This window comes from Nomia melanderi, chromosome 14 (assembly GCF_051020985.1).
Source record: "Nomia melanderi isolate GNS246 chromosome 14, iyNomMela1, whole genome shotgun sequence".
Taxonomy (NCBI): domain Eukaryota; kingdom Metazoa; phylum Arthropoda; class Insecta; order Hymenoptera; family Halictidae; genus Nomia; species Nomia melanderi.
The window spans coordinates 7,867,551-7,892,999 of NC_135012.1; the positions used below are offsets into that span (position 1 = coordinate 7,867,551).

A 25,449-nucleotide genomic window follows, 5' to 3' on the forward strand; every position below is an offset into this window, starting at 1 on the left:
AAAGAAAAGTTTATAACATTTGATTCTACATGTAACTGCGTTACAGAAATTAAACGTTATAACTATATAAAATATTACAATTTAATTTTGAAAAAGATACCTCTAATCCTGCAATAAAAGATGCAAGAGAAGAAAGAGACTGTTTTCCGCTTCCTCCAACCCCTACCAGAAGAGCGTTCCCTCTTGGTGATTCTAAAATACGATTTATTTGACACACTTGGTACATTGCATCTTCGAATAGTACTAAGTTCATTGCTGCTACCTATTCCAAAATAAAAATTAATAATACAATAAGCGCAGCACATGAAAATGACAAAGATTGCCTAATGAATTTTGGAAAACTTTAAAATTTGAACAACGTTCATGGTATTCATAAATATCCTTGGTATTTACATATTCACATACCAGATCATTATAATTATATAAAGCTTCCTGTAACAATTTTGTCAATTGTTGCCAATCTCTTATTGGCATATATTTCGGTTCACCGATTCCCTCCGCGAAATGGCAAAATATTATTGGCTCAGAATATATAATATTTTCATCCATTTCCTTAGAATAAAGATATGAATATTAAATTGGTAAAATATACTATACAGTAACATTTAGTTTATTGTGCGTGGGAAAAGACTGTGGTTGAATGTTATTCTAATATTTAATTTCTAGCGAAAAGCTTACAGATATATGTTTCAGAAGTGATGCTTTCAATAATTGCTGAAATGTGTTCTTGTCTTCAGCGTTGATTAATTTATCAGAATATACTCTCGTTGCTTCGTGGACGTACAATCTTATTAAATGGTTCGGTGTCGGTACGGTTTCACCATTAGCGAAGAGAATACCCTTGAAAATTATTATGTTTCTACATTACCTTTAAACTTTTCTTTCACGTATAACTAACACTAAAACTACTGCACTCTGAATTTTCTTATTTCCCAATTATTGATATCTCAAAAGTGTTAAATACGTGAATTGATTTTAAAGATACATAGTTTCACTTGAATACTATAATTAATATATGAAGCTACCGAAAAAAATATATTGTTACAATTTTCATGAGGATTAAATATTAATCATATTAAACGTTCAATAGTTCTACTGTTAAATGTATAATCAACCTTAATTTTTAATATTATTACTGAATTAAAAATATATTTAGTAACAAAATACATTTAAAATTACTAAGATATACTTCGATTAAATTCATGTATTAGATATTCAAGTTTAATTGTACTATATCTCTTACTGTTATTGTTTTACATGATACCCATACATTATAAAAAATTTACAATACCAGTATTGTACAATTATTGAAAGAAAGTAAGTATATAAAAAAGGAAATTGGGTGAAAAACAAAGAGAACAATGTGTATAATAAATTTCTACGATTTGTATTCGCATTATATATTCGTTTCATTGATTTTATAGGATTCTTACTTGAAATATATTTGAAAGATCACGTAGATTGAATACATAATGAAATTTAACTGCAGTCGGCAAAAACGTGCTTGAAATTTTATTATGACAGAATAGTGCTGCCGCTAATAAGGACTCCGAAATGTTTGTTAGCGACGCGTTGAATTTGTTAAAAGGATTCGTTAGGTGTTGCTCCAGCATTTGGCTATAGATCCTGATTAAATTATCCTCGGATGGAAAGCTGCAATTATGAATTACATTCTTAATATGTAAATGAAAATATTACATAATACTATTTACTTTAATAAATCGATCTACTAAAGTTAGATATTTTAATAAAATGTCAAAAATTATATCTTCGAAACATTACGAAGTTTACAGGAAAACGAGATATTTTTGTTGTGACAATTATAAATTCATTTTGAATAATGTTGAATAATATTATTCAATATATTCAATTAAAAATTCAAATTTATCTCCGCAATGAGCAAAACTTTTTTCCATGTCAAAATGAATTTTGCAAACACTTTTTCTCCATATTTTTCCATCAAGTGCAATGTGTAGATCATGTGGTGGTGGTCGCGACATATATTTTTGAACATCCTGTAACTTACTTGACTGCGAAAACAGCGAAGTGCCTTTGCAAACGAGCGTTTATCGTGAAGCTTCCTGCTGTGGGATTCATACAGGATACGTACTGCGTGTTGTGGATTTCTTTTAAAGTCAGCTTCGTTCTGTCGTACCTTAATTATTCAAACAGTTAATGATTATTATTTTATATATGTATAGAAATAATATTATAGGAATAATACTATGAAAACAATATTGTAGAAATAGTATTATAAAAATAATATTATAGAAATAATATTATATTTTAAAATATTTTCTATATTCATATACCAGTGAGTGTAGTCAATATGTTGTCTAATAAGCGTATGGGGCTGGACAGTGCCGTAAGTGTCTACTTCAGGCATGTTCATGTCGTCGATAAAATATATTAACTTGCTCATACCCGGTGGTCCATAATTTCTACCTGTCTTTTTTTCCAAATACTTTTCCATGCTGCTTTGTAACATTTCTTAAATAAATAATATACAGTTACGTTCATGTTTAATGTAATGCTTAATTAATCAATTAATTAATTAAACTTTGTTATAATTAATTTGAAATTATGTTACCATTAATTGACGTTAATATAAATAAATAGTACGTACTAACTAATACCAGTGTAATACTAACTATCTATTTCCTAAGTTTTAGTTACATAATAATATGGTTCTACAATAAATATAACATCTAATCGAGAACACAGTGGAACGACTTTCAAAATATAAAACTCCGTCTTGAGGATAATAGGTAATTAGTATCAATTTAAAGGATGCATCTAGTACCAGAAGTGGTGTAATAATTAAGAGGCACATTTGCAATCTTGTAATCATCAGGAAGAGAACTCAATTTCTCAGCAACGATTACACTTTTCCCTGAACCTGCGGCACCTATTAACATTACTGGTACTCTTTTCTTGATGAGTATGTCCAGGAAGAAGTGCAAGTACACCGTATCACCGGTAGGCACAAGAGTGGACTGTGGAACGAATTTCTTTTTAAAATCAAATTTATAAATATTCCACGGATGTTTATGAACTCGCGGAAATTTTGAAATTGCACAAAATGTACACGATTCAGAAAAATATATATATAGTTCCCTATCAAAAAGTTATGGCCACCATTGACTCTATCTTAGAGAAAATCTGCAGCGATATATTATATAACTCAAGCTTAATTTCTTTGCTACTCCCTTGATTTTAACATTATGTTGCAAAAATTGTCAAATTATCTTACATTATAAGTCAATACTTGCAGCAGGAATCAATAAGATAGATGCCAAATGAATGAATGAACGAAGATGAGAAGAAAGATTGATTTTCTTGAAATGTCGATTGGGCGACTAGTGCTGTTTTCGAATTCATGGTTTCAATTTTTGTTGTATATTTTTGAAATAATTAGAAGCAATTCTTATGTTCCAAGTATTCGAATAATTTGGCCAATGTCTGTGATTCATTAATGACTTTAATCGAGACCTAACTGCAAAATACATGTTGTACTGTTTATACATACATATATGGGTATGCGATGGAATGAGAAAGTTGGTGGGGAAAAGAGCGTGGGAGCGAGCACCGAACTTAGGGAAAGCGAAAGTTTTGCAGGATGAGACAGAAATGCTGTAAGATGAACCAAATGAGGCGTATAAACTTAGCAAGATTCTAGAAAATGAGGAAAAAGTGTTCGAAAGAAAATGTCTGCAGGTTAAAACGAGAGGAAGTTGCGTAACGTTATATTACAGAAGAATGTCTTGAAAGTAAGAAATCTTTATCGGCACGACGAAATGTATATAATAACTTATGAAAATATCCAATAAGTTAGAACACTGATTACACTTTATATAATCGTGAAAATAAAAATTTGATCTAACAGGAAACAGGAAGTATCGATTTATTGCCACATCCTACCTGTCACATAAAACTGGGACGTTTCGTTTTGACATTAATGGTTTTTGATAGTGAACAGTATTAGATAAGCTAGGCTATAATTAACCCTCTACAGGCCCGTGTGACTTTGAAGTCTCACATCAATATACTGGATTAAATTGATGTATTTAATTTTTTATTGCAAAATGACGAATTGCATTGAATAATTATTCAACTTAAACTTTTGTACACACAGGCGTTTACGTTCAACGTCATTGTAACTTCAAAGTTACAAGATATATTCGTTTTAATAAAATTATTAAAACTATCGAATACATTGTTAATTTGTGTTTATATGTTAATATTTATTAATTTCATGCTACATAAATTTTGTTATAATCATCAAACAAAATTCGGCCCATAAAGGGTTAAATTAGATTTGAATTAGTTTTAAACTGTACATAAATTACTGAAGTTTATTAGGTATCGATGAAAGCTATTCGTAAAGTATGAGATTATTTGTATTAGGATTTAAGTGACTTCTTTTAAGTATTGAATGAGAAAGAATGTTTAATAAATTTTTAGATAGAAAGAATTTCGTGTGAGATAATAGTATGCACTTGTTCAAAACAGAGGAAACTTTGTTTAAAGAATTCAAAGTAGGAAATATAACTGAAAATAAGAAAATATGAATGCAATATTTGCCATTTAAATTTGTTCCTATTAATCACTTTTAGAATTGAAAGATCAATGCTGATCTTTTATAAAAAAATCAATAAATTACTGATTATTGCAGTAATTCATTATCACGAAAGAGTAATAATTTTAGAATTTTTCATTGTTTATTTTAATTCACTTTTCTCATAATAAAGATTATTTAAACAGACCTGTAAAGGTGTATCGGGATCGAGTTCGAAGGTTTGCACCTTCTCAGTCCAAGGCAACAGCTTTTTCGTTTCTTCTTCAATGAAGTAATTAAATATATTCCCTCCAGCTGGAAATTTGATCGTCTTAAATTCATTTTGCCACCATTTATTGAACTCGTTTCGCCAATCGATTAATTGGTCTTGAAAGGTTGCTGATCCGAACGCCCAAATGCAAGCAAATACGAAATACAATTCGTGCCTTTTCAAATGTCATAAAGGAAATCGACAAATTAATGAAACGAACAAGTTACGTTCACATCAGAGCAAAATTTTACTTTCGGTTATTTGACGATGCCAAATATCATTCGTACCATTCCTTCGGGCAGTCTGGTGGCACGTTTGCCGGCGTAAGGAAACAATCTAACAAATTGCAAAGCATTTGCACGTGGCAAATATCTGCCAGCGGAGTGATTTTTTTAAATCTGTGCTTCATCACTTCTACCAACGGCGGGACATATTTGTCGAATAGTATCGTCAAATTTGCTCTCTCGGAAGGATCTCTCGTCTCTATCCAGCTGACTGTAAATCTGCATTCATTGTGAAACAAATATAATTTAATTTATTCCGATAATATAAGAGTCGTAACAATCGTCATTACATGTATTATATTCTATGACCAAAAAATGGTAAAAATAAAACCATTTTCTTAAACATATTTTTACAATTATTTTTTCTTAATTTTTAAAGTTATTTCTTTAATATTAATATCTTTACCATTTTTTATACATTTGCTGTATTAAAAAGGTTTTTAATGGAATTTTTCTGTTTTCAGAGGACAGTAATTTGGGACACTTCATTTTTACTATGTATTATTGTTTATAGGTATAATCATGTAATTTTTCTTACATTATTCGATGCAGCAGGTCATTTTCTACAAAAAAGTGTTCATTTATCTAAATACATCGAAAACCTACGAAAACAGAAATAATATACAGAAATATATCAAGCTATAGGTACAGTTGATATACTTTGATTCCATCAAATAAATGTTTCACCATTCTTTTCCCATGTTTTTTCGAAGTGTCATTTACAGTATATACAGAGGAAGGTTCAAATTATAAGTTCAACATAGTTTTCATTAAATAATTACATCGAACAAAAATTAAAAAATTAAAAATTAAAAAATGTATCAACTCACTCCAGTCTTCCCTACATGTTACCACACCTATCTAACCCAGACTACTCGAAGCTTAACTCTTTAATTCCCAGTGGCATCGCCTTAAAACCACATATTTCAATACCAATAAAATGCGAATCAGTGGATTAGTTGTCAACCCCCTAGTGTAAAATCAATATACCAATAACCACCTAGTTTTCTGACAATTGGAACATTTTCTACAAAATTACTTACTCCTGTTAAAAATAAGTTAACACTAGAACCACCGAGCAATTAATACAACTGATATGTAACCTCTATACAAATTGTAAAAATAGATTATTTTTGGTTTCTCCGAACATTCATTATAGTATTCAAGTGAAACTATTTATTTCTCAAATCATTTCGAATATTCTATGCTTTTAAGATATCAATAATTGCCAAACGAAAAGATCGGAACCAGCCATTTTGACTAGTACGGTAGTTCTAGTGCTAAGTAACCAACTATGAAAATAAATGTATTTTTCCTAAAGGGTTAAAAGGTAAGTAGTTCAAGGAATTTACAACTAAAACATTCTAGGCAAAAAGAACATTCTAGGAGGATTGTATCAACGGAACATAAGATTTTTGAGAAACGGATGTTTTTACACAATCAGAGGTACACCTGTAACCCTTTAACTATAGTAGGTTTGGAGCTATTTCGTCCCAGGTGTTGGGAAAGGTGAGTCTCCAAGAATCACTGATTACATTCTTCCTCGTGTGTAATACGAATGCAGTGAAAGTTAGGGTAGAAAGCATTAACCTTTGTCTTATCGAAGGCGACGATAGCCTCTCAATAACAAACGTTACTAAAAGTGACTACACCCATAGTCATGTTCGCTGTGTCGCATTGGTAATTATTTCGCAGTGATGCACAACTTTTCGTCTATAAAAGGTCGCACGGAACATCATATATTAGTCGCGGGTCGCAACAACAAATTTCTCCTTCCCCTCAATCGTATAAATAACTGTTAGTACGTTGCTCTGCCGGGTGTGCGAATTAAGCAGATGCTTATATAAGACTGACTAGTTTATGCTTGAATTCCTCGGTAATACCGGGGTCTCGACTGTCGCTTAGGAATGAATGAAATAAAATGAAAGCTTGAGACATCAATTCTTTTTTACATCACTAGTGATACTTCACCCTTTGCGGCCGAATGTCGCCGCAATGGCGACTTCCAGGTTTGGTATCTAAAATTCGAAAAGTGCAAATGAATAATTTAATTATTAAACTCACGAGAGACCGACGTGTGGTTTTTTTCTTTTGGTATTTAAGACTTCGAATCATAATTCTGTTTCTTATGGAAAGAAATGTTAAAAGTTTTGTGTAATATCACTTATCCTTTTATGATAATGATAGATGGTATTGGAATTAATTATTAATGATTTAGATTTACTTATGTTGCTAAACATTTTGATGCGATATCAGTTTTCTTATTGTAATTTTTTAAATTAAAAAAAATGAAATGCTAAAGAAATAAAACATTGAATATTTTAGATTTAACTATTAATCGGCTATTGGTAAATAATGTGTTAGCCGAACAGTGGCAAACAGGAAAATATCGTGTTAAATAATATCGTTGAAATATAATCCTAGAAAGTTATGTAAACAAAAATCTGTTCAAGCAGACCGTGAAAGATCTGCAGATCGCAATAATTTAAAAACTGGGTTATGGGTTGCGCATCACTGCTAAGTATTTAATTACCTAGTCATCAGTCGTCGTCATTTACATCATCATAGACGCTTAGTTTTTGACATAAATTAAAAAATATCCGCAAAAATCGATGTGTTACTGATGTCGTTTGGCCATTTAGCATTGTTTAAACATATTGAAATGTTTATAATGTTATTAAAATTTACATCATTATGTTCAGGAAGGGCTATAGAATAATACTGCCCAAGAAAAGTTTGAGAAATGTTCATAATTAAGACACAAAAAATATTCAAAGTTGAAAAATTGAGTACTTTTTCAAAACTGATCCTTTCAAAAACTGTAAGCAATAGAGAATAGCGGATTGAATATTCGAATTCAGCATGAGAAATACTATTAACCCTTTGTACTCGGACGTTTTTCACTAGAAATATTTTCACGTTTTCTGACGAGATAAAGACGATATTTTGAGGAACTAACTCGAAGAAAAACCACACGTATATTGAGGAACAAAGCTATTTTATTTCAACATTTCTCAAATTGATGCGTTATACGAAATATAATATTAAATATCAAGTTTTACAGTTGTACTGTACGAAATCAAGTGGCGAATGAGAGTCTCGAGTGCAACGGGTTAAGATCTCCCATTAAACTTTCTGTAATGAAAATCCTGTTGACCAGTGTAATCTTTGAAGATTGATCGTTCTGACACGAATAAGAAACCAATAATTCTCGTGACGTATCAAAGTACCAAATGTTACGTTCTGTTCAGAGCAGAGATCGTAATCTTCATCTCACGCAGCGGTAACGTAATCGCGAATAACTCGGGTTACAGCGAAAGGCGTAGGTGCAAGGAAGAAACGGAACCGTGTCTAAGCAGGAAGTACTTTATGTAGTTCGTGGAGTCATCTTCGCCATTTTTGAAACCGTTTGAACCTTTCTCCCTATTTTAGTCTGGGTTAGTCGTAATCAATGTATCCTAGTCTCGTCATCAATGAACTCGAATAGGCGGTGAACCAGCGGGTGTTAACCAGACTGCGAAGATTTATGCAATTCTCTCATTAAGATGGATATCTGTTTCGATTATATTACAGTCAACCCTCGAGTAACATGGTTAATTAGTTCCGTGTTATTGAAATCCATGATATACGAGGCTGACAATTAGAAGTCATACAGATGTAACGAATTCGTTCCGTGTTATTGAAAATCATATTCTGAGATAGTACAGATTTATTGTAAGTTTAATTTTAGTTAGAAAGATTTATTCTGAATAAAAAGTGAAGTAATGAACTTTCAAGTGAAGATGTTAAGTAAATAAATAAATTTAGTTTTTATAACAAATATTTAATTAACATGATCAGAACGCGTACATATTAAGACTAATGATTAAAATTCAACCTTTTTATTTCATTGCAAGTTACTATTTGAATAAAATATAAAAAAATGTTTTTGAATATGAATTTGATATAATTTATAAGAACAAATAGTCAATAAGATTTTCCAATAAATGTTGACTTCTCAAAGCTAATGCTACTAGAATAACCTAGTTATCAAATTCATGTTCAGAGTTTGAAAATCTATATTCTATTGAATTTCAGAACATAAAGATTACATTCAAACTAGTTAGCCAATGTGATAAATTGTACTTGGCCTGTAACCATTATTATAAAGTAATAAAATGAAAAACATATTCTAATATAATATTACATGAATGTCTAATAAAATTAAAATTATAAATAATTATTTACTTACGGGTACCATCCGATGTCTTGTGGATTAATATAAAGAATTCCAGCTCTGGATACTGTAGCTGGTGTAGCCGTTCTAAACAACAAAATTCAAACTTGATCGATTTTTTTAATTTACTAGAAGTTTTAACAATAGAATTTTGTTTAAATTTCCATTTCTTTTACTTAGGAAAAACATAAACTTAAATAAACATTCACTAATTATATGATAATACACATTTCTAATATTAAGAAAAGTACATTATTATTAACAGGAAATAAATTCATAATCAATATAAAGTATCGCGTCAAAAATGTAATTCTATTACAAGACTTTTCTCTTTTTCTACGAATTCTTTAAAAATCGATAGTCGTTACGTCCAGTGTCATACATTTTCATATTTATCAAATAATAATTAATTGAAGTTAACAAATAAATATACATACATATATTCAGTGAAATAAATATTTTTATCTCACCAAATACCCATAAAATAATGAGGCAAAATGTTTACCGGAGGTTAGAAATTTCAAAAAGAAGTCTCATTTGATTCGTTAATGCAATTCTTTCGTTACTGGCTAACGTCAATACTTTATTGTCGTCCATGACAGTATTTAAAGATTCGATCCACATGGGATCAATATCACCATCAAAAATGATCCACTTTGGATCATTTCCCGTCATATTTGCTTGGTCTCTCATTATCATTGAAAACAATCTAAAAGAAGAATAAAATGATCAACGAAATTAAATATAGTTAACAAAACTCGTAATTATATTCAGAAAATTATTTAAGAAATGTATCGTAATTTTGTTTAAAATATTTATAGGAAATATCGAACCCGTCTTTCCATTCTCGAGTGGCCGGATTAATGATACCAAACAATTCGTCATTAGTCACAGCTTTCGGATTCAGATCGTTGTAATACGGTTTCAGCTTCTGATTGAAATACGTTCGATTCAGTGTTTTCCAAACTTGTGTCTTTCCGGTTCCCGCGAAGCCAACGATGAAAACTGAATGCCGAACGTTAAGTAATTCTTCCAATTGAACCACCTGATTCATTTAATTGTAAAAATAATTATTAGATCATGTCACGGATTATGTTTCTTATAAATTTTTTAATAGAACATCAGAGAGCTTTTTCGAAAATGGCGTTAAAAAAGTTAATCAAAAAATAAGAATCAATTATAAAGGAACGTAAGTATTAATTATTCACGTTAGAAGATGACATAAAAGATGGTATTATTAGTGGGATGATCTAATAGACCATTAATTACTAGTTCAGTGAAAAGGTCGAATTAAATTGTCTCGAAGAATTTGTTATTTCGTCAAGATATGTGTACAATTAATCGAGGGTTACCGATTTCATTCAAATTTGTAAACTCACTTTTAATATGAAACCATCTTCTGGTTGCAATTTTAAATCAACTGCAGACTCTTTAACTGTTATCTCGAAATCTATATCCCTTTTACGTGGTACATCCAAAGCGGGGAATAAATCACCTAATGAGAGTGACTTTTGTTAATTGTAATTTAATAGTGCGTCAAAAAATTAAAATGAAATTATCTTAATTTCTTAAAATGAAATTATCTTACACGAGTAGGCTATATTATTGTCGCAATTTCTTTCTTTCATTACCTGACGTACCAAAGTGAAACAGAAGGAAGTAATTTTCTGTCATCAGCGTTGTCTTAATATGAGAAATGGAGAAACTTATAAAAATTTTATTAAATATTTTAGTTTATTGCATTTTATAATGTAAACAAATTTAATTTTATCTTCTTGAGAAAAAATGGGTTTCTATTGTAGCAATGAATGATTGAAATATTAAAAAAAAGGGTTAATATATATTTTATTTATTCTTTACGTGTGGTAAGTTTGAAAGAAAAATCTAGGATCAAGGATTTATGTTAACAAGTGTTTAATAATGATGTTGTACTATAATTAATATACTTTCTGTCTTATTATTATATTTATATTTAATGTTATATTGAATGTAATTATAGTGTTTAATTTACAGTATTACGTCTTACCATCAATTTGTATATAGGTCATAACGATTTTAAGTAAGAAGTTAATAATTCACGCATAGTTGAGGATAACAAGTGCTTCGCGTATAATTAACCTGGAAGTCGTTTTGAAATTAGTGGAATGGTATCGTACAGTCCATAAAAAAGACTTCTCTCAAGTTATTTTCTTTTTTTTTTTAACTCAAGTTTCATTGAAACCTGTACATATCAATTTTGATCTACATGCGAAGGAAAATTTTTCGAAAGATATTTAATACATATTTTATTAACTTCCTTTTTTATCGAAGTGTATTTATCCTCCAAATTTAGAATACAAAATATATCTTTTGGAATATCTTGTGAACCAGAGAATGTAGATTAAATATTTTTCATGTATCAAATATTCTAAAAACAATCACCCACGTAAATGTCATTAAAAATGCATAATTTTGTATTATAATTATGTAAAATATGCTTGACATTTAAATATGTTCCAATTATTTTTTAATAAATTACATTTTAGTTCAATTATTCACCCCTTTCACCTAAATTTAACAGAATACTTTTATGCAAGTAAACACTTTGTTGCATTGTTATTATTCTTAATTCTTAAAAAAATCTATTGCCAAAATTTTTATAGGGTTAACATATTAATCATATTAAAGTGTTAAAGTGTTAAAAAACAATTGAAAAGATAGAAAAAATTATCCATGAATTTAAATTTAAACGCTCTGACGTTTGTTTATATATTTGTCAGTCCTTTGGTGTCACGAAGAGAATGAAAAAACTCTGATTATAATTACCAATAAGTCCCATAAAGACAGGTACATCATCCGTTACAATTTTTGGGATATTGAAATCTCTAAGCGCTCTCATTAACACCTGATCTTCGTCTCTCTGCGGGTCGTCCCTTTTCAGTTTCCCAGCAACGACCAAAACCGATTTAATCGCTCTTAAACCCCAATCGTAGTGATCTTGTTTCGATAAAAGTTCTCGGCAGAGCTGATAAAGCGTTATAAATTTTCTTGCTAATAATCGAGCTTCCTGAAAACCTTCCGCTACCAGCATGATCTCGCAAATCAAATCGAAATCCGGGACCACCATTGCGCAAGGCCTTTGGAGGAAGACGAAGAATTACGCTTTAAATTGAGCCCGGACAGAATATCGCACGAATTTTTATTACAAAGTTGAAGGAGCTCGAAGATAGACAATCTTCTAATTGCAATTTAGTGATCCTTTAACTTAATCACTGCTAAGTACATTACTACAACTACACATTAAATGTCTAAAATAAACTAATGAATTAAGTAAACAGAAAATAATAAATAATTATATAAACACTTTCCCTTCTGACCATTTCTCATGCATGAATCTGTTAACTACTACTAGTATTTATTACTTTTCTTTGTAGTTTTTTTTAACTTTAGAAGATTATTTGATCATAGACTCAGGAATGAGGGACTGATTGGTCACTTTTCATCTTTTCTCATCTCATTTTTGATACTAATTTGCTGTTCGTCGATACGATTACATGTAACCAATGAAAACTTAAAAAAAACAATGTGTCGTTTTGCTAAGCAACAAATCATCCCTTAACAGTATTTACCGGAATAAAGTTTTCAAGTTTTCAGGCAATTCCGTTCTTCCAGCGTATCCTGGATTCATCGTGATGAACATTCCAACGGTACTAACAAGATTCAGTTCTTCACCAAAGAATAAAAACGTCGATTTACCACTTTTCACTCCGTCTAGAACCGATTTCACTTGTACGGCAACCACCGAAAGAACTTCCACGGAAATGCGGTTGAATTCATCGAAACAACCCCATGCTCCAACTTGTGCGAGCCCTTTATAAATATTTCCGCAAGACTGTAAGAAGATAAACGTGAAATAATTAGGGATAATACGTTTTTTACTTCTTTCATCAAGCTTTAATAATCAACTGCATAATTCAATACAGAATTATATGCACATAATTGCATACATAATTAATATTATACATTGATATTTATTTTAAGTGACTTTTAAGTAATAATACTTTGTTATGATTCGTTAGGATTTAATAAATAGACAGAGGAAGATGGAACAAGAGGAGAACGTTAAGCGAAAGTGGTTGTATAATTTTATATTTACTGATTTTGTTTGTACAAAAAATACCGTGTACAGTATTGAAAAATTTATATTATTCCAATTACTATAATCTATTAATCTATTAATACTATAATATACATGAAATTAACAATTGAAGTAGACACAACTACTTAATCGTTAATAATTCATTAAGAAAAGAAACAAATTTTGATGCTTGTTCTATGTCTACTCCAAAGCTTAGCGATTGATAATAAAAAAGTAATATTTAATTTATCCTTAAAAAAGTAGATAACACTCAGATTTCTCAAATTCAGTTTAAAATGTTTACCATGAGCTCGACACGATATCGTAGGTCAAGGGGTTAATGAGAAAAGTTATAGCGATAGTTTTTGTTAGATGGTTGCCTAAGTGTTAACTGTCAACGTTACCTTGTAATCCATTTGTTCAGAACAATTGAAGACATATACCATTTGACCCAATGCTCGCCCTAGATCTTTCGTGGTTTCCGTTTTGCCTGTTCCAGCAGGACCAGCTGGCGCTCCGCCCATTATAAGATGCAACGATTGCGTTAGAGTTATGTAGCATCTGTCAGTTAACGGCGTTATCACCAATCGCGGGACGTTCCCTAAATATTCGTGACTGTATCTAAAAGTTGCGTCGCATATATCGGCGAAGCAATCGTGAGCTTTATCATCCCACCTGCAAGTCGTTTCCTCAAAGACATTAGTGGCTCCAGAAATTAAGAGAAGTCGCTGATTAAAACTGGTTTCTTACTTCAGTAGAAAATATTTATCATAAAATGTCGAGATAATTCTTTAAATAATTGCATGACTAAAAAGTTAGATTTTTTTGTTACAAATAATAGTTGTATAATAGTTGTATAATTATTATTTCTAGTCGAATATATTTTAATCGAGAAAATAACTATTATTCTATGATTCCTTTTCATTTTGATTATAAATGTCGTGGCTCCTGTTTACAATCATTAACTTTCTTGTACGAAAGAAATTAACTCATAACGTACAGTTTAAACAAATAGTTAACTGATGGCAAATAAATACTACGTCTATGGAAAAGTTTTAGTTGTTACGGTCTACGTAATATTTAATACCAGGAAACTTGCGTTGAAGGAAATTCACGTAACTCACATAATTATATGTTATAGTGGTTGCATCAATTAATGATGAAGTGACCACCCGAAACATTTCTTGCTATTTCTCACATTTCACAGAAATATATACGACGAGACATTTGACTTGATTTGAGAAACGAGTACTGTTCCGTAAATTTAAGTTGATAAAATTAATCGATTCTTTTCTTAATTGATTTTTTCATAGTTTTTCTATTAAATTGTTTAAACAAGGTATTTACGATATATTGATATTTGGTACTAAATTTTTATATGCTAATTTACGATTCAAATGTTGCCGATACAGAAGCAAATTAAACATACATTCTTCGACATAATAAACGATATTGTGATAAGAAACTACACAGTCGTGTACTTCAATAATTATTTTGACCGACACATTAACAAGTATGAGTATATTTACGATTAGTTAACAATATGTCAAATTGATATTAAATTAATACACAGTAAAGTTCTGTTGCAACTAAATAATGACTCGATGTTTCAAAAAATGTATGGTAATTCATAACCGCGTGTATCAATCTGATATCTTAATTGAAGACCTCTCACCTGTGTCTAAGTTGAGATTGCCATTGAAAACTAGCAGAATTCTCCGCTTTCATTGCGATCATCTTTGCGACAACGTCTCTAGCGTGCACGTCAATAGTGCAGATAGTCATAATCTTTATTCTATCGCTAAGATCCAAATCCCCACAAAGTATCGCAATCAGGGCATTGAGCTGATTGATTTGTTTCCGTTGATAATCCTTGAATGCATTTTCAAAACCTTCTTCAAGCCTCCGAAAAGCCATATTCACCTCGGTCGTCCACCATATTTGACTTCCGCACAGGGCTGGTTGAGCTTGATGGTCGAAAATCCATTGCTCTCTCGGTTTTTCATCGTAATTGCTTACTGCTTGGGAAATATGATGTCGAACTGTTTTCTTCATAGCATCTGTCACGTTGTTTAACCAATTTTCTACCTGATAGAGTACATATATAAAAACAAATAAATATATATCATATATATATATGTATGTCTTATAGAAATATGTTCTTTCTATATTACTACCCTATGATAGCAATAATGAGGCTGTTATTATTAATTAATTTGGAACAAAAGGTGAAAAATGAGCCCTAAAGTGTTTTTCGATGTATAAATATGAATATTGTTATGACGATAAGTCAGACAAAAATTACGGAATTCAAGCTTACAGTGTTTTGCACAAGTTATTAGTCGAAGAAGCATGAAGTAAAACAAAAAATATGGACTAAGAATTTATGATAATGAATTCTTCATTAATTTAACACATACAGGTGTTCGTTCTTTGAAATAATAAAATTACGTAATATGGAAAGAAATATTTAATAGAATTACCTTCCCACTACAATCGCACAATCCATGAATCGTCATTTTTTCACCGTCCTTGGCAACCATTACCGTAGCAGTTTTCGTCGGCTTGTCACCATCCATTTTCCATAATAAATTTGCAATAGAATCGTATAATTTTGACAAGTGTTTACAAACTAATTCCGGATTGTTACCTTGGGAAAAATTTATTCATTTATTTGCATGATAAAATCTTTGCAATTGAGATTAAGAAGTGTTTGTAAGAATATCAATGAAATGAGAAATGAAAAAATATCGGTAGTTCTCTAACCATTGCTCAAAATGTCTAAAAGATCAGCCGAAGAAATAAAGTAAAATCTTGGATAAATTAGCCTTTTCGTTTCCAAATAATCCGCCAGAGCTTTCTCGCAGACGTTCAACTGAACCTGTAGTTCTTCCAATTTCTCCAAAAGCTTTGGACGATTAGTCGCTTTTACTATGTTCAAATTGTTCAGCATTTCTCTCAACAGTTCCTTAAAGTCAGTAATCAGCAAATTAATGTTTAATTTCTGGTTATATTTCTGGTTAAAGTTTGAAAATAATATCCATATTTGTACAATAATATTCATGTCAAAAACTTGAAGTATTTTTGATTTTTACTTATATGTATATACCTGGTACACCAAAATCGACAGAGGGAATTCTAAATATAATAAAATAATTCTTTTTTAATTTGTATGATGATTTAGTAAAGAAAATAATCTATCTAAAAACTCTATCTAGAAATATAATTTTGTAAATGATTGAAGATAATATGTACCTATTGTAATTCTATTAAAAAAGGAGACCCTTGAAAATGCATTTAATTAGATTCTTCGAATTTTTATGCTTAATGCATATTTACGGGCCACGATTTCTAAAAAGGTAACATAAATCGGAAGAAATAGAAAGAGTACTTTAAAATCTTTGTCGATTTTTTCAAATCGCTTTGATTCTTCCGGCAGCTGACTCCTAATATCTTCCGAGCCGATAAAAATACTTTCGAGATGCATCCACGCTCTCTGAACTTCGAACCAGGCATTAATAATGGCGTCTGCGTTACTTAATTTCTTTTGCCAGTCCAAAATTTCTTCCAGAAAATATCCTACAAATTTTGAACCCAACATGTTCTGCAGTTGAACCTGTTTCAATTTAATTGGTACGATAATATTATTTTAAGTCAAATACATTGGGTCATTCCATAAATAATCTTTCATTTTAAAAAATAGATAAATAATCTACAGATACCAGAGGAAAGTATATTTTAGATTAAAAAGATATTTGTTTATCTTAAGAATAATAATATAAATAAAATAGGTGCTAAAAATATTTAACAAATATTCTACACTAGTTTTCAATTATTTTTGGTCAGAAGCTGTATATATTTGGTCTATTTTAATATTTCTCTTTTCCTGCTCAAGAGAGAAGGCAAAATTGAAATATTACCTGATTATCTTCAAGAGTTTCTATAGTTTCCTCATCAATTTTTAGAACATTCAATTTCGTACGATCGTGTATTTCCTTGCCAAATTCGAGTGTGCTCCAGGTATCGTGAAGTTCTTTCAAAATTTTTTCCATTGCCATTTCTTTAACTGATTTAGCCACGATGTTTTTTACTTCTTCTTCATATTTATGCAATTCAAGCTTGAGTAAGTCTTCTAACGTGGTATTATCAGTCATGATAAATGTAACCTGCCATTAAATAAAATACCATTTAATTCTTATTTTTACGAAAATTATTAGATAAATGTTATATTAGAATTATCTTAATAATAAAATATATCATACAATTCAGTTCTAATAGATCATTGTGATGCACGATTTTAATCTTGTGTTAATGTAAACCAGAAAATAAGGATTGATGTGATAGTGGATTAATAGAATGTGAATAGAATTTGTATACTTTTATTGTGTAACATTTCATATCTATTCACATCTCTAAATAATTTCAATTATACCACATATACACACTGATTAATTTTAGTTTCCAAGGTATTCAAACACAAAATGATTTCTTTCATTTTTCAGTTTGATTTTAGATTTCGGTTAGCTTCAGATTAGGTTTAGTAAGAGGAAATATAGTTAAGTACATCTCGTATTGAACATTATATACTGTGCTATTAAACAAAAATTGGAAAAATTTCAACTAGTAATAAAAAAATGCCATCTAAAAATGATTTAAAACCTTCTTATCTTGAATTTTTAGAATTCTAAGTTCTACAATTTATACATTTTAAGAAGAATCATAAAATTATAAGATAAACAAAATTATAAATTAGAATTATAAAGTTTTAGAACTCTAAAAATATTTCTTAGGGTGAATTCGATTCTACCTCTTCGTAATTACAACTTTCCAGTCTCGTTTAGTGTTGCAATTATCAAATGTTCACTGTGTATGCTAGGGGTCAGTGCTCTTTACGTGTTTCCATAACGAATAACGCGAAACCTTATATGCTTATCTTACTTGCACCGTTCTCATTGCTATTCTTTAAACACTCGCTTACTCATTCGTTTCACTTTGTCCCATACGCTTCATCTATACCCGTGAACATTTAACGCACAAACATGCGAAAGAACACGAGAGTGCTTACACACTGAACCTCTGAAACAATTCAGGTTTCGTGCCTTGAAGCGGCAATTAAGACCAAGGTCCCTCACAGATCTGTCCCAGTTAAAGAAAATAAAATACAGATGTAAGATTGTACGAAGTTGAACCCGAACATCAATTTTTACACGATTCGGATGATTGTAGGATTTCTCTTTTTATGATTCACTTCTGCCAGCGAAGATTACGAAATTGATCTTCAAAGGAAGAGATATTGTCGATGATTTCAATCGAATTAATGTTATCGGGCATGATTTAATGAAATGGTATGTTATATCGACCGATGTGCAATTTTTTTAATTACTGCTTGCAGTTAAAGGAATTCCTTGAAATCTTATTGACTTCTTTGATTTTCATGTATTCAAAGTCAATATTCTAAATAATTTCACTCGTACTACATGTATGTACTAATTGGCTGTTGTTTTCAAGGTATTCATAAAACAATTTTCTTTTCATTTTTAGTTCGATTTTAAATTTATACTGTACTATTAAACAAAAGATGGAAAAATGTTAAGTACTAGTCAAAACATGCAATCTAAAATTTAGAATTTAGAATTCTAATAATAATAGCAGAATTCAGAATTTAAAAAATTTAAAAATTCTAAGGATAATAGGATTTAGAATTCCAGGAATTTTAGAATTCTAATGATAATAGGATTTAGGATTCTAGGTATTTTAGAATTCTAAAGATAATAGGATTTAGAATTCTAGGAATTGTAGAATTCTAAAGATAATAAGATTTAGAATTCTAGGAATTATAGAGTTCTAATTATAATAATAGAATTCAGAATTCTAGGAATTTCAGATTTCTAAAGATAATAGAATTTAGAATTTTTTATGAAAAAGTAAGAAAGAGTAATTCAGTTTCTGAGCTGAAACGAAAGAAGCCCGACAGCGCCACTTGGCACTTTTCGACCGGGTTATCGCAAGGACCCGTCGCACTCAAATACTGAAATTTTACTTTTCGTATTTATCTTACTGAATGTCAACGCTTTATGTTACATCATTGATTATATTGGAAAGTTCGCGACAGTAGTCGGCAGTCATCACTGTCTGGCGGCTTGGGCAAGTCGAACGTCGGTCATCGATAACCTCCACGACATGCAACGTATTAATTTTGTTTGGACAACTCATAATTCCCAGTGTTTTCAACGGCACAATGGAACCACTATTAATTACACAATTAGTTACCCGGGTTTCTGCCATTAATTCTCTCCAATGTCTGTCTCTAATTGCCGGGTTCTGCAATTCCGAGACTGCTCTTAACGACGCCATCATGTTTCGCACTTGAGCTTCAATGTCCGCGTACAATTTCCAACCGCGTATGTCTTTGTCCAATTCTAAAAAAAGGGGTGTTCGTGAAAGTAATTAATAAAGAGGTTTATGCAAGTTCCCGTATTCAAGGATTGTTTCATACAGGGACGCGCCAAAGTTATTTGCAACTCGGATGCAAACTTGTATATATCTCCACGTTATTAATGATTATACTGCATTGTGCAATTCAAATTAGATATTAGGCGCATAAAATTAATATTAAATATTTGTTGTTTGCAGACCTATGTAATGTTGTTGCCCGGGAGTGGTGCACCCCTTTCACTCTCTGATTGGCGCGGCCCTGGTTTTATAAAAACTAAAACGAGGAAGAAACTTATTTTGTCAATTAAAACATTCTTTAAGATGAAAATAAAGTAGACAAGTTATTAATAGTTGTTACTATAATATAAATGTTTCGTGGTATTCTATAAATGTTCAAGTATCATAAATGCATAATGGTATGCGGTCTAATAATTAGTTAACCCTTTATGGTCCGAATTTTTGTTCGTGACTATAAAAAAATGTATACAGTATGAAATAAATAAATATTAACCTATGCCTACAAATCAACAATGTGTTCAATAGTGTTAATAATTTTATTAAAACGAATATATTTTGTAAGTTTGAAACTACAGTGACGTTGAACGTTTAAGTCTGCGTGTATAAAAGTTTAAGTTAATTAATTAGTTAATTTCATTCGTCATTTTGCGATAAAAATTAAATAAATCGATTTAATCCAGTATATTGATGTGTCACTTCAAATTTACATGGGTCTATAGAGAGTCACTCGATGTAGCATATTAATAAAAACATTTCAGAATAAAATATAAAACAATGACGATAGAAATTCTCACGTCTTAATTCTCTGAGAAGTTTTTTGCACTCTTGATCCATCCATTCGACATCGATCTTTTTCCAAGTGGTCTTTTTCCATTCGTTTAAGCTGGTGCTGATTACATTCACGTAATCCCATAACGTTTTCAGAAATTGCATTTCCCTTTGCACTTGCCGATTTACTTTGAACTCGGGCATTTCTTGTTCAAAAATGACAGTCTGATCTTTCAGATTCTTCTCTTCGCTTAGAAATTTCACAACATCTTTGCGAATTTTATTCAATTTTTCGTAGGGATCGGTACATTCGGGACTAGAAACAATTAACACTATAATTTTAACTGAAAATTATTTTCCAACTTCAATCATTTGTTGTCATTTGACTTTTCGCATTTTGCTGTACCGACTGTAAAATTAATATATAGTACGTCGCATTTAAGTATACATATACGATTATTTTTGTGGACCAACTTATTAGAAAATTAGTATATACTATAAATACATAAAAATATACAAAATTTAATAGTTATCTGTTATGTATTTACCTGAAAACATCGTTTTCATGAAAATTATCAAGAAAACGTTGCTGCTTGAAATCATAGTAGCTCAGTCTTTTTTTTAGAAGTTCGATTTGACGAGTCATTAAAGGCTGAACGACTTGTTTAACTTGAGCTGCTACTTTTTTCAGTGTTTCCCACAGATGAGGCAGTTCTGTCAACCAGTCGAAAATTTTCGGATTTATAACCACTTGGTATTGTTGTAAAAGTTCTATTGTTTTCTAGAAAAAAAAGAAATAAGCAATGAAAAGAAAACGTTTCTCTATAGGTTAAAATGATTGAAATACTTTAAGTATATACTTATATACATAGTAACATTATAATATATCATATTATTATATGTTTACACAGAAGTTAATATATTGAATTTATCAGTGATGTTAATTTTGCATTCACAAATATTATAAAAAAATTAATAATAATTAGTAAATAATAAATAATACTTAAATAATTATTGTTAAAGTTTCTGTCCACACTCCCCGTTGTTATTATCTTCTTATAATATTTATTTCTTATTTTCAATAATAGAACACGTTGAGAATGCTCAGTGGAATAAAAATGAAACACTCTGTACAATCTCTGTCATATTACTAATTATAATTAAATATATTGTTATATAATAATAATTAAAGATTCACTCTGACAACATAAGATGAAGATTCTACAGAGCGTTTCTATTTCTATTTATTTTGGTCGTAAAGCTAAAATAAAATGGAAACCAGGAGTGACGAAATTACCGTGTCGTCTACGTTTTCGAGACGTCTAAAGATCAAAAATATCTCTAAATGATCCAATCATAATGGCATGCGTGAGGTAGGTCAATATGCGCGCCAATAGTGACGTAGGTATTACATAAACCGAGAGACGGAGACAAAGATCTGACTTTCGAGACTCAATTAGCGAATTGTAATCGCTAATACTTTGAATACGAAGTCTCTGCTGAAATTTCTTCACTTTTGAGTATTTTTTTATTTTGGCTTGCGCAGTATCTCCTTAATATTGATTTAACTTCATGGTCGCACATTTGACGCAAGTATTTTTACGGTCCCCCGGCACGTGCCATATAAATCTTACAATTCGCTGTCACTTCTTGCACAGTTGCCCGTAGAGTAATAATAGTACAGTAATGTATATCTTGATTAACACGTTGACTGTCACAATGGTCATCGACGATCCCCGTGGACATTTACCTTTACCATTATTAGGATTTTCAATAGAAAATATATTAATAACAATAAAGTATATATGTTTAAATAAATACGTTTAAATAAACTAACCCCTCGTAAAAGTAAACAAATTTATTTATAGAAGGATAATATTGAAATGACAATAATGATGAAGGTTGTATAATATTTAAGGAAGGGTAATATTAACGTGCAAATTTTAGCTTTTATCATTATCAGGATCTTCAATAGAAAATATATTATTAGTAATTCAACTTCCAATCGAGAACAATTGCGAGGAGAAAATTGATGTCGAATAAAAATGTTTAGTAATACAAATAGCTAGATAGCTGTGATGTCAAATCATTAATAATTATTATCTCTAATATAATTTGTCTTTGTTATGAAATAATAAGTATTATTATACAAAACGCTAAAAATTGTTGTGGCAGTCAACGTGTTAATCAAATCATTATTTTTTGCGATCTAGATTGTTCAAACCGTTAGTTATTCGCAAACTCAATAACTTGTTGCTAAAGCTGCTTTGAAGAATTTCTTGAGTTTAAATTTATCTAGACTGTTAACATATTTATCTAACAATATATTTCAAGGTCATCCGAATCGTTAATGTCAAGAATTACTTAATTATTATCATCATTAATATATCACCTTGATTGGATCAAACATATCTTCTATCTCGAACTGTCGATCTCTTATTTGTTTCAAGTAAGAGATAGTGACTAAAAGCGCGTCGTAATCATCTTCTTGAATGGATTGCGAAAAATTGTCCATCGCTGATGTTAAGAACTCTACCAAGTCTTCCAATCTGAACGAAATTCACGTGAAATTACTGAACTAATTATGTTCACTCGAAACGTATGAAAAATATTAAAATTACAGTTTATATATCTTTATGTGTTTATACATTTTATATTTTCATATTATATATATTAATATTTATATTATTTTATAATTTTAAAATCGATCGTTTGAACGGTTTGAAAATTTTATTGCAAATTCTGCGTTTCCTATCATTTGTTTAACTTCATATCAATTCCTATATTGTTCGACCAATGAATTTTTCAATTTTTGTCTCCGCTTTTATTTCTGTTTCCACTAAGAAACATTTGTCACCTAACTTGTTTACCTTTATTTTATAACATATAACTAAATGATTAGTTACAATAGAGACAGATGCATACAAAGTGTCGGTACGTTTCGTGTTAATCTTTTCTACGTGCACTTGAAAGAGAGATTTCCACCACTACTCAGTTAGAAAACAACGACACAGCACGTGTAACACGTGTAATTAGAAATCATCGGTGAGTTAGTTCGTGACACTTCGACCTTTCGCAGACATTCATTCGAGTCAGTCGATCTCGGGACATCAAACGTTCGCAAATCATTCGCCGGAGAAAATTAGTCGTTCGTGAGTCTTCGAGCATTCATACATTGTTCGGCGAGTACATCGTAAATATTCGTGTGATGCAGTTACATAACGTTCACAAACATCGCTTTCGAAATAGTTATTCATTGTTTGGTTCAAACATTCGTCAAACAGCATTAAACCGTTTCAAACAATTGCAAACACGTTCGAAAACATATGTAAACACATCGTTGGGAGATCTCTAGGCTGAGGAATTTGATTGGTCAGTTTTTATCTTTCATCAACCAATTTTCTGTTGATTTTATTTCCTAACTCTTAATATTTTCAATCGCTAACCTGCTATTTGTCGATAACGTTGTACGTAACCAATCAAAAATATGAACAAAAAACTCACAAGAGCATTTTTTGTCAATAATGATAAGCATATTTGGAAGCATCAAGGAAGATTTAGAATATCTTTTTAATTGAAAAAATAAAATATCAAAGTTTATCATTTATACATGAATTTCTTAAAACAATTTACATAATTTCATATTTTATAGCATTTTTACCATACCCTACTATTTTCAACAATTTTCTGGGTGATATGCAATACTGGCCTTTTTGATGCAAAGCAATAAAATTAAATTTAAAAATTCTGCATTTTTTTGTTCATTAAATTTTATGTCACTTCTTATACTGTCCGATTAATAAATTCTTCAATTTTTATCTTTCTTCTTTTAATGAAAAAGAATTCATTGTCTGATTTATCTTCTACTATTTATTATTCCATTTACCTTTATGTCGCATCCGATCGTTTGACCAGTTACAACATACAATCATCAAAACCATACAATTATTTGAGAAAAATTCAGTGGTACGTAGAATGACAAATATAGTACATGAAATGTTTCCATTAAATTTGTATTCTTTTTCATAACTTGCGCTCTACAACGCGGACACGTAAAGAATGTTTAATCTTTTCCATATATGTAAGTGTCTCTAAATGTTTCCGGCTTTAAGCTGTCTCTCCAAAGAAATTTGCATGGTTCGGCTTTAATTCAATCGTGTAACTACTTTGCAAAGTTGATCATGCACGGTGTTCTCGTAAATCGTGACTGAACTATCCGTATTGTTTGCAAAATACGTAAGATAGGCTGTTACGTTCTTGGAATAACAATTCGTGATCGAACACCAGTTTTGCCTATTTGATTACACAATTCTACACGGGAGGAGTGCCAACAGGGATTGTCGTGATAGTAATTTCAGTGAAATCTACTCGAGGCCAAAGGTCAGTATTTGATTCCGATGCAAGACTTTTTACACGAGACTTTTAAAATTATTTAGACATGCAGATTTTCGTGTCCTTGCGTGTTATATTATTTCAGTAAACATCAAAACACATTCAAGTTGTAATTTTAGATTAGTTACTAATTTTGTTCTTCATTTTATAAATGCAATTCATATTTTCTTCATATGATAGTATCATTTATAGACCTTTAGGTGGAGATATTTAAATATATAAATATTATGTAAAATATTGTATAATATCATATGTACGTAAGTTTCTGTAAAAATAAATAGTTTTTACAAATTTAAATATCTGTTAAGTGCAAATATTAATTTTGCAGCGTTATATTTAATCAACTGCATATTCATTTTAAATTTAAGTGTTTTCCCACCAATCCTCAAA

At 30.4% G+C, this 25,449-nt stretch overlaps 1 protein-coding gene across 1 annotated transcript in view; it reads right to left on the minus strand.

Moving 5' to 3' along the window:
* Positions 1-25,449, minus strand: part of LOC116433782 (dynein beta chain, ciliary) — a 53,824-nt gene that overhangs the window by 15,167 nt on the left and 13,208 nt on the right. Inside the window, exons 20-44 of the mRNA XM_031992267.2 lie at positions 23,060-23,216; positions 21,216-21,448; positions 20,694-20,983; positions 19,717-19,865; positions 17,367-17,612; positions 16,838-17,062; positions 16,213-16,414; positions 15,930-16,096; positions 15,122-15,534; positions 13,851-14,121; positions 12,938-13,200; positions 12,135-12,445; positions 10,709-10,824; positions 10,163-10,374; positions 9,835-10,038; positions 9,345-9,416; positions 5,117-5,332; positions 4,767-5,004; positions 2,804-2,996; positions 2,313-2,490; positions 2,027-2,155; positions 1,434-1,653; positions 679-840; positions 402-552; positions 101-258 (exon numbers count right to left, since the gene is read on the minus strand). Coding sequence (XP_031848127.1) covers positions 101-258; positions 402-552; positions 679-840; positions 1,434-1,653; positions 2,027-2,155; positions 2,313-2,490; positions 2,804-2,996; positions 4,767-5,004; positions 5,117-5,332; positions 9,345-9,416; positions 9,835-10,038; positions 10,163-10,374; positions 10,709-10,824; positions 12,135-12,445; positions 12,938-13,200; positions 13,851-14,121; positions 15,122-15,534; positions 15,930-16,096; positions 16,213-16,414; positions 16,838-17,062; positions 17,367-17,612; positions 19,717-19,865; positions 20,694-20,983; positions 21,216-21,448; positions 23,060-23,216 — 5,176 coding nt within the window. The remainder of the gene's footprint in view (positions 1-100; positions 259-401; positions 553-678; positions 841-1,433; positions 1,654-2,026; positions 2,156-2,312; positions 2,491-2,803; positions 2,997-4,766; positions 5,005-5,116; positions 5,333-9,344; positions 9,417-9,834; positions 10,039-10,162; positions 10,375-10,708; positions 10,825-12,134; positions 12,446-12,937; positions 13,201-13,850; positions 14,122-15,121; positions 15,535-15,929; positions 16,097-16,212; positions 16,415-16,837; positions 17,063-17,366; positions 17,613-19,716; positions 19,866-20,693; positions 20,984-21,215; positions 21,449-23,059; positions 23,217-25,449) is intronic.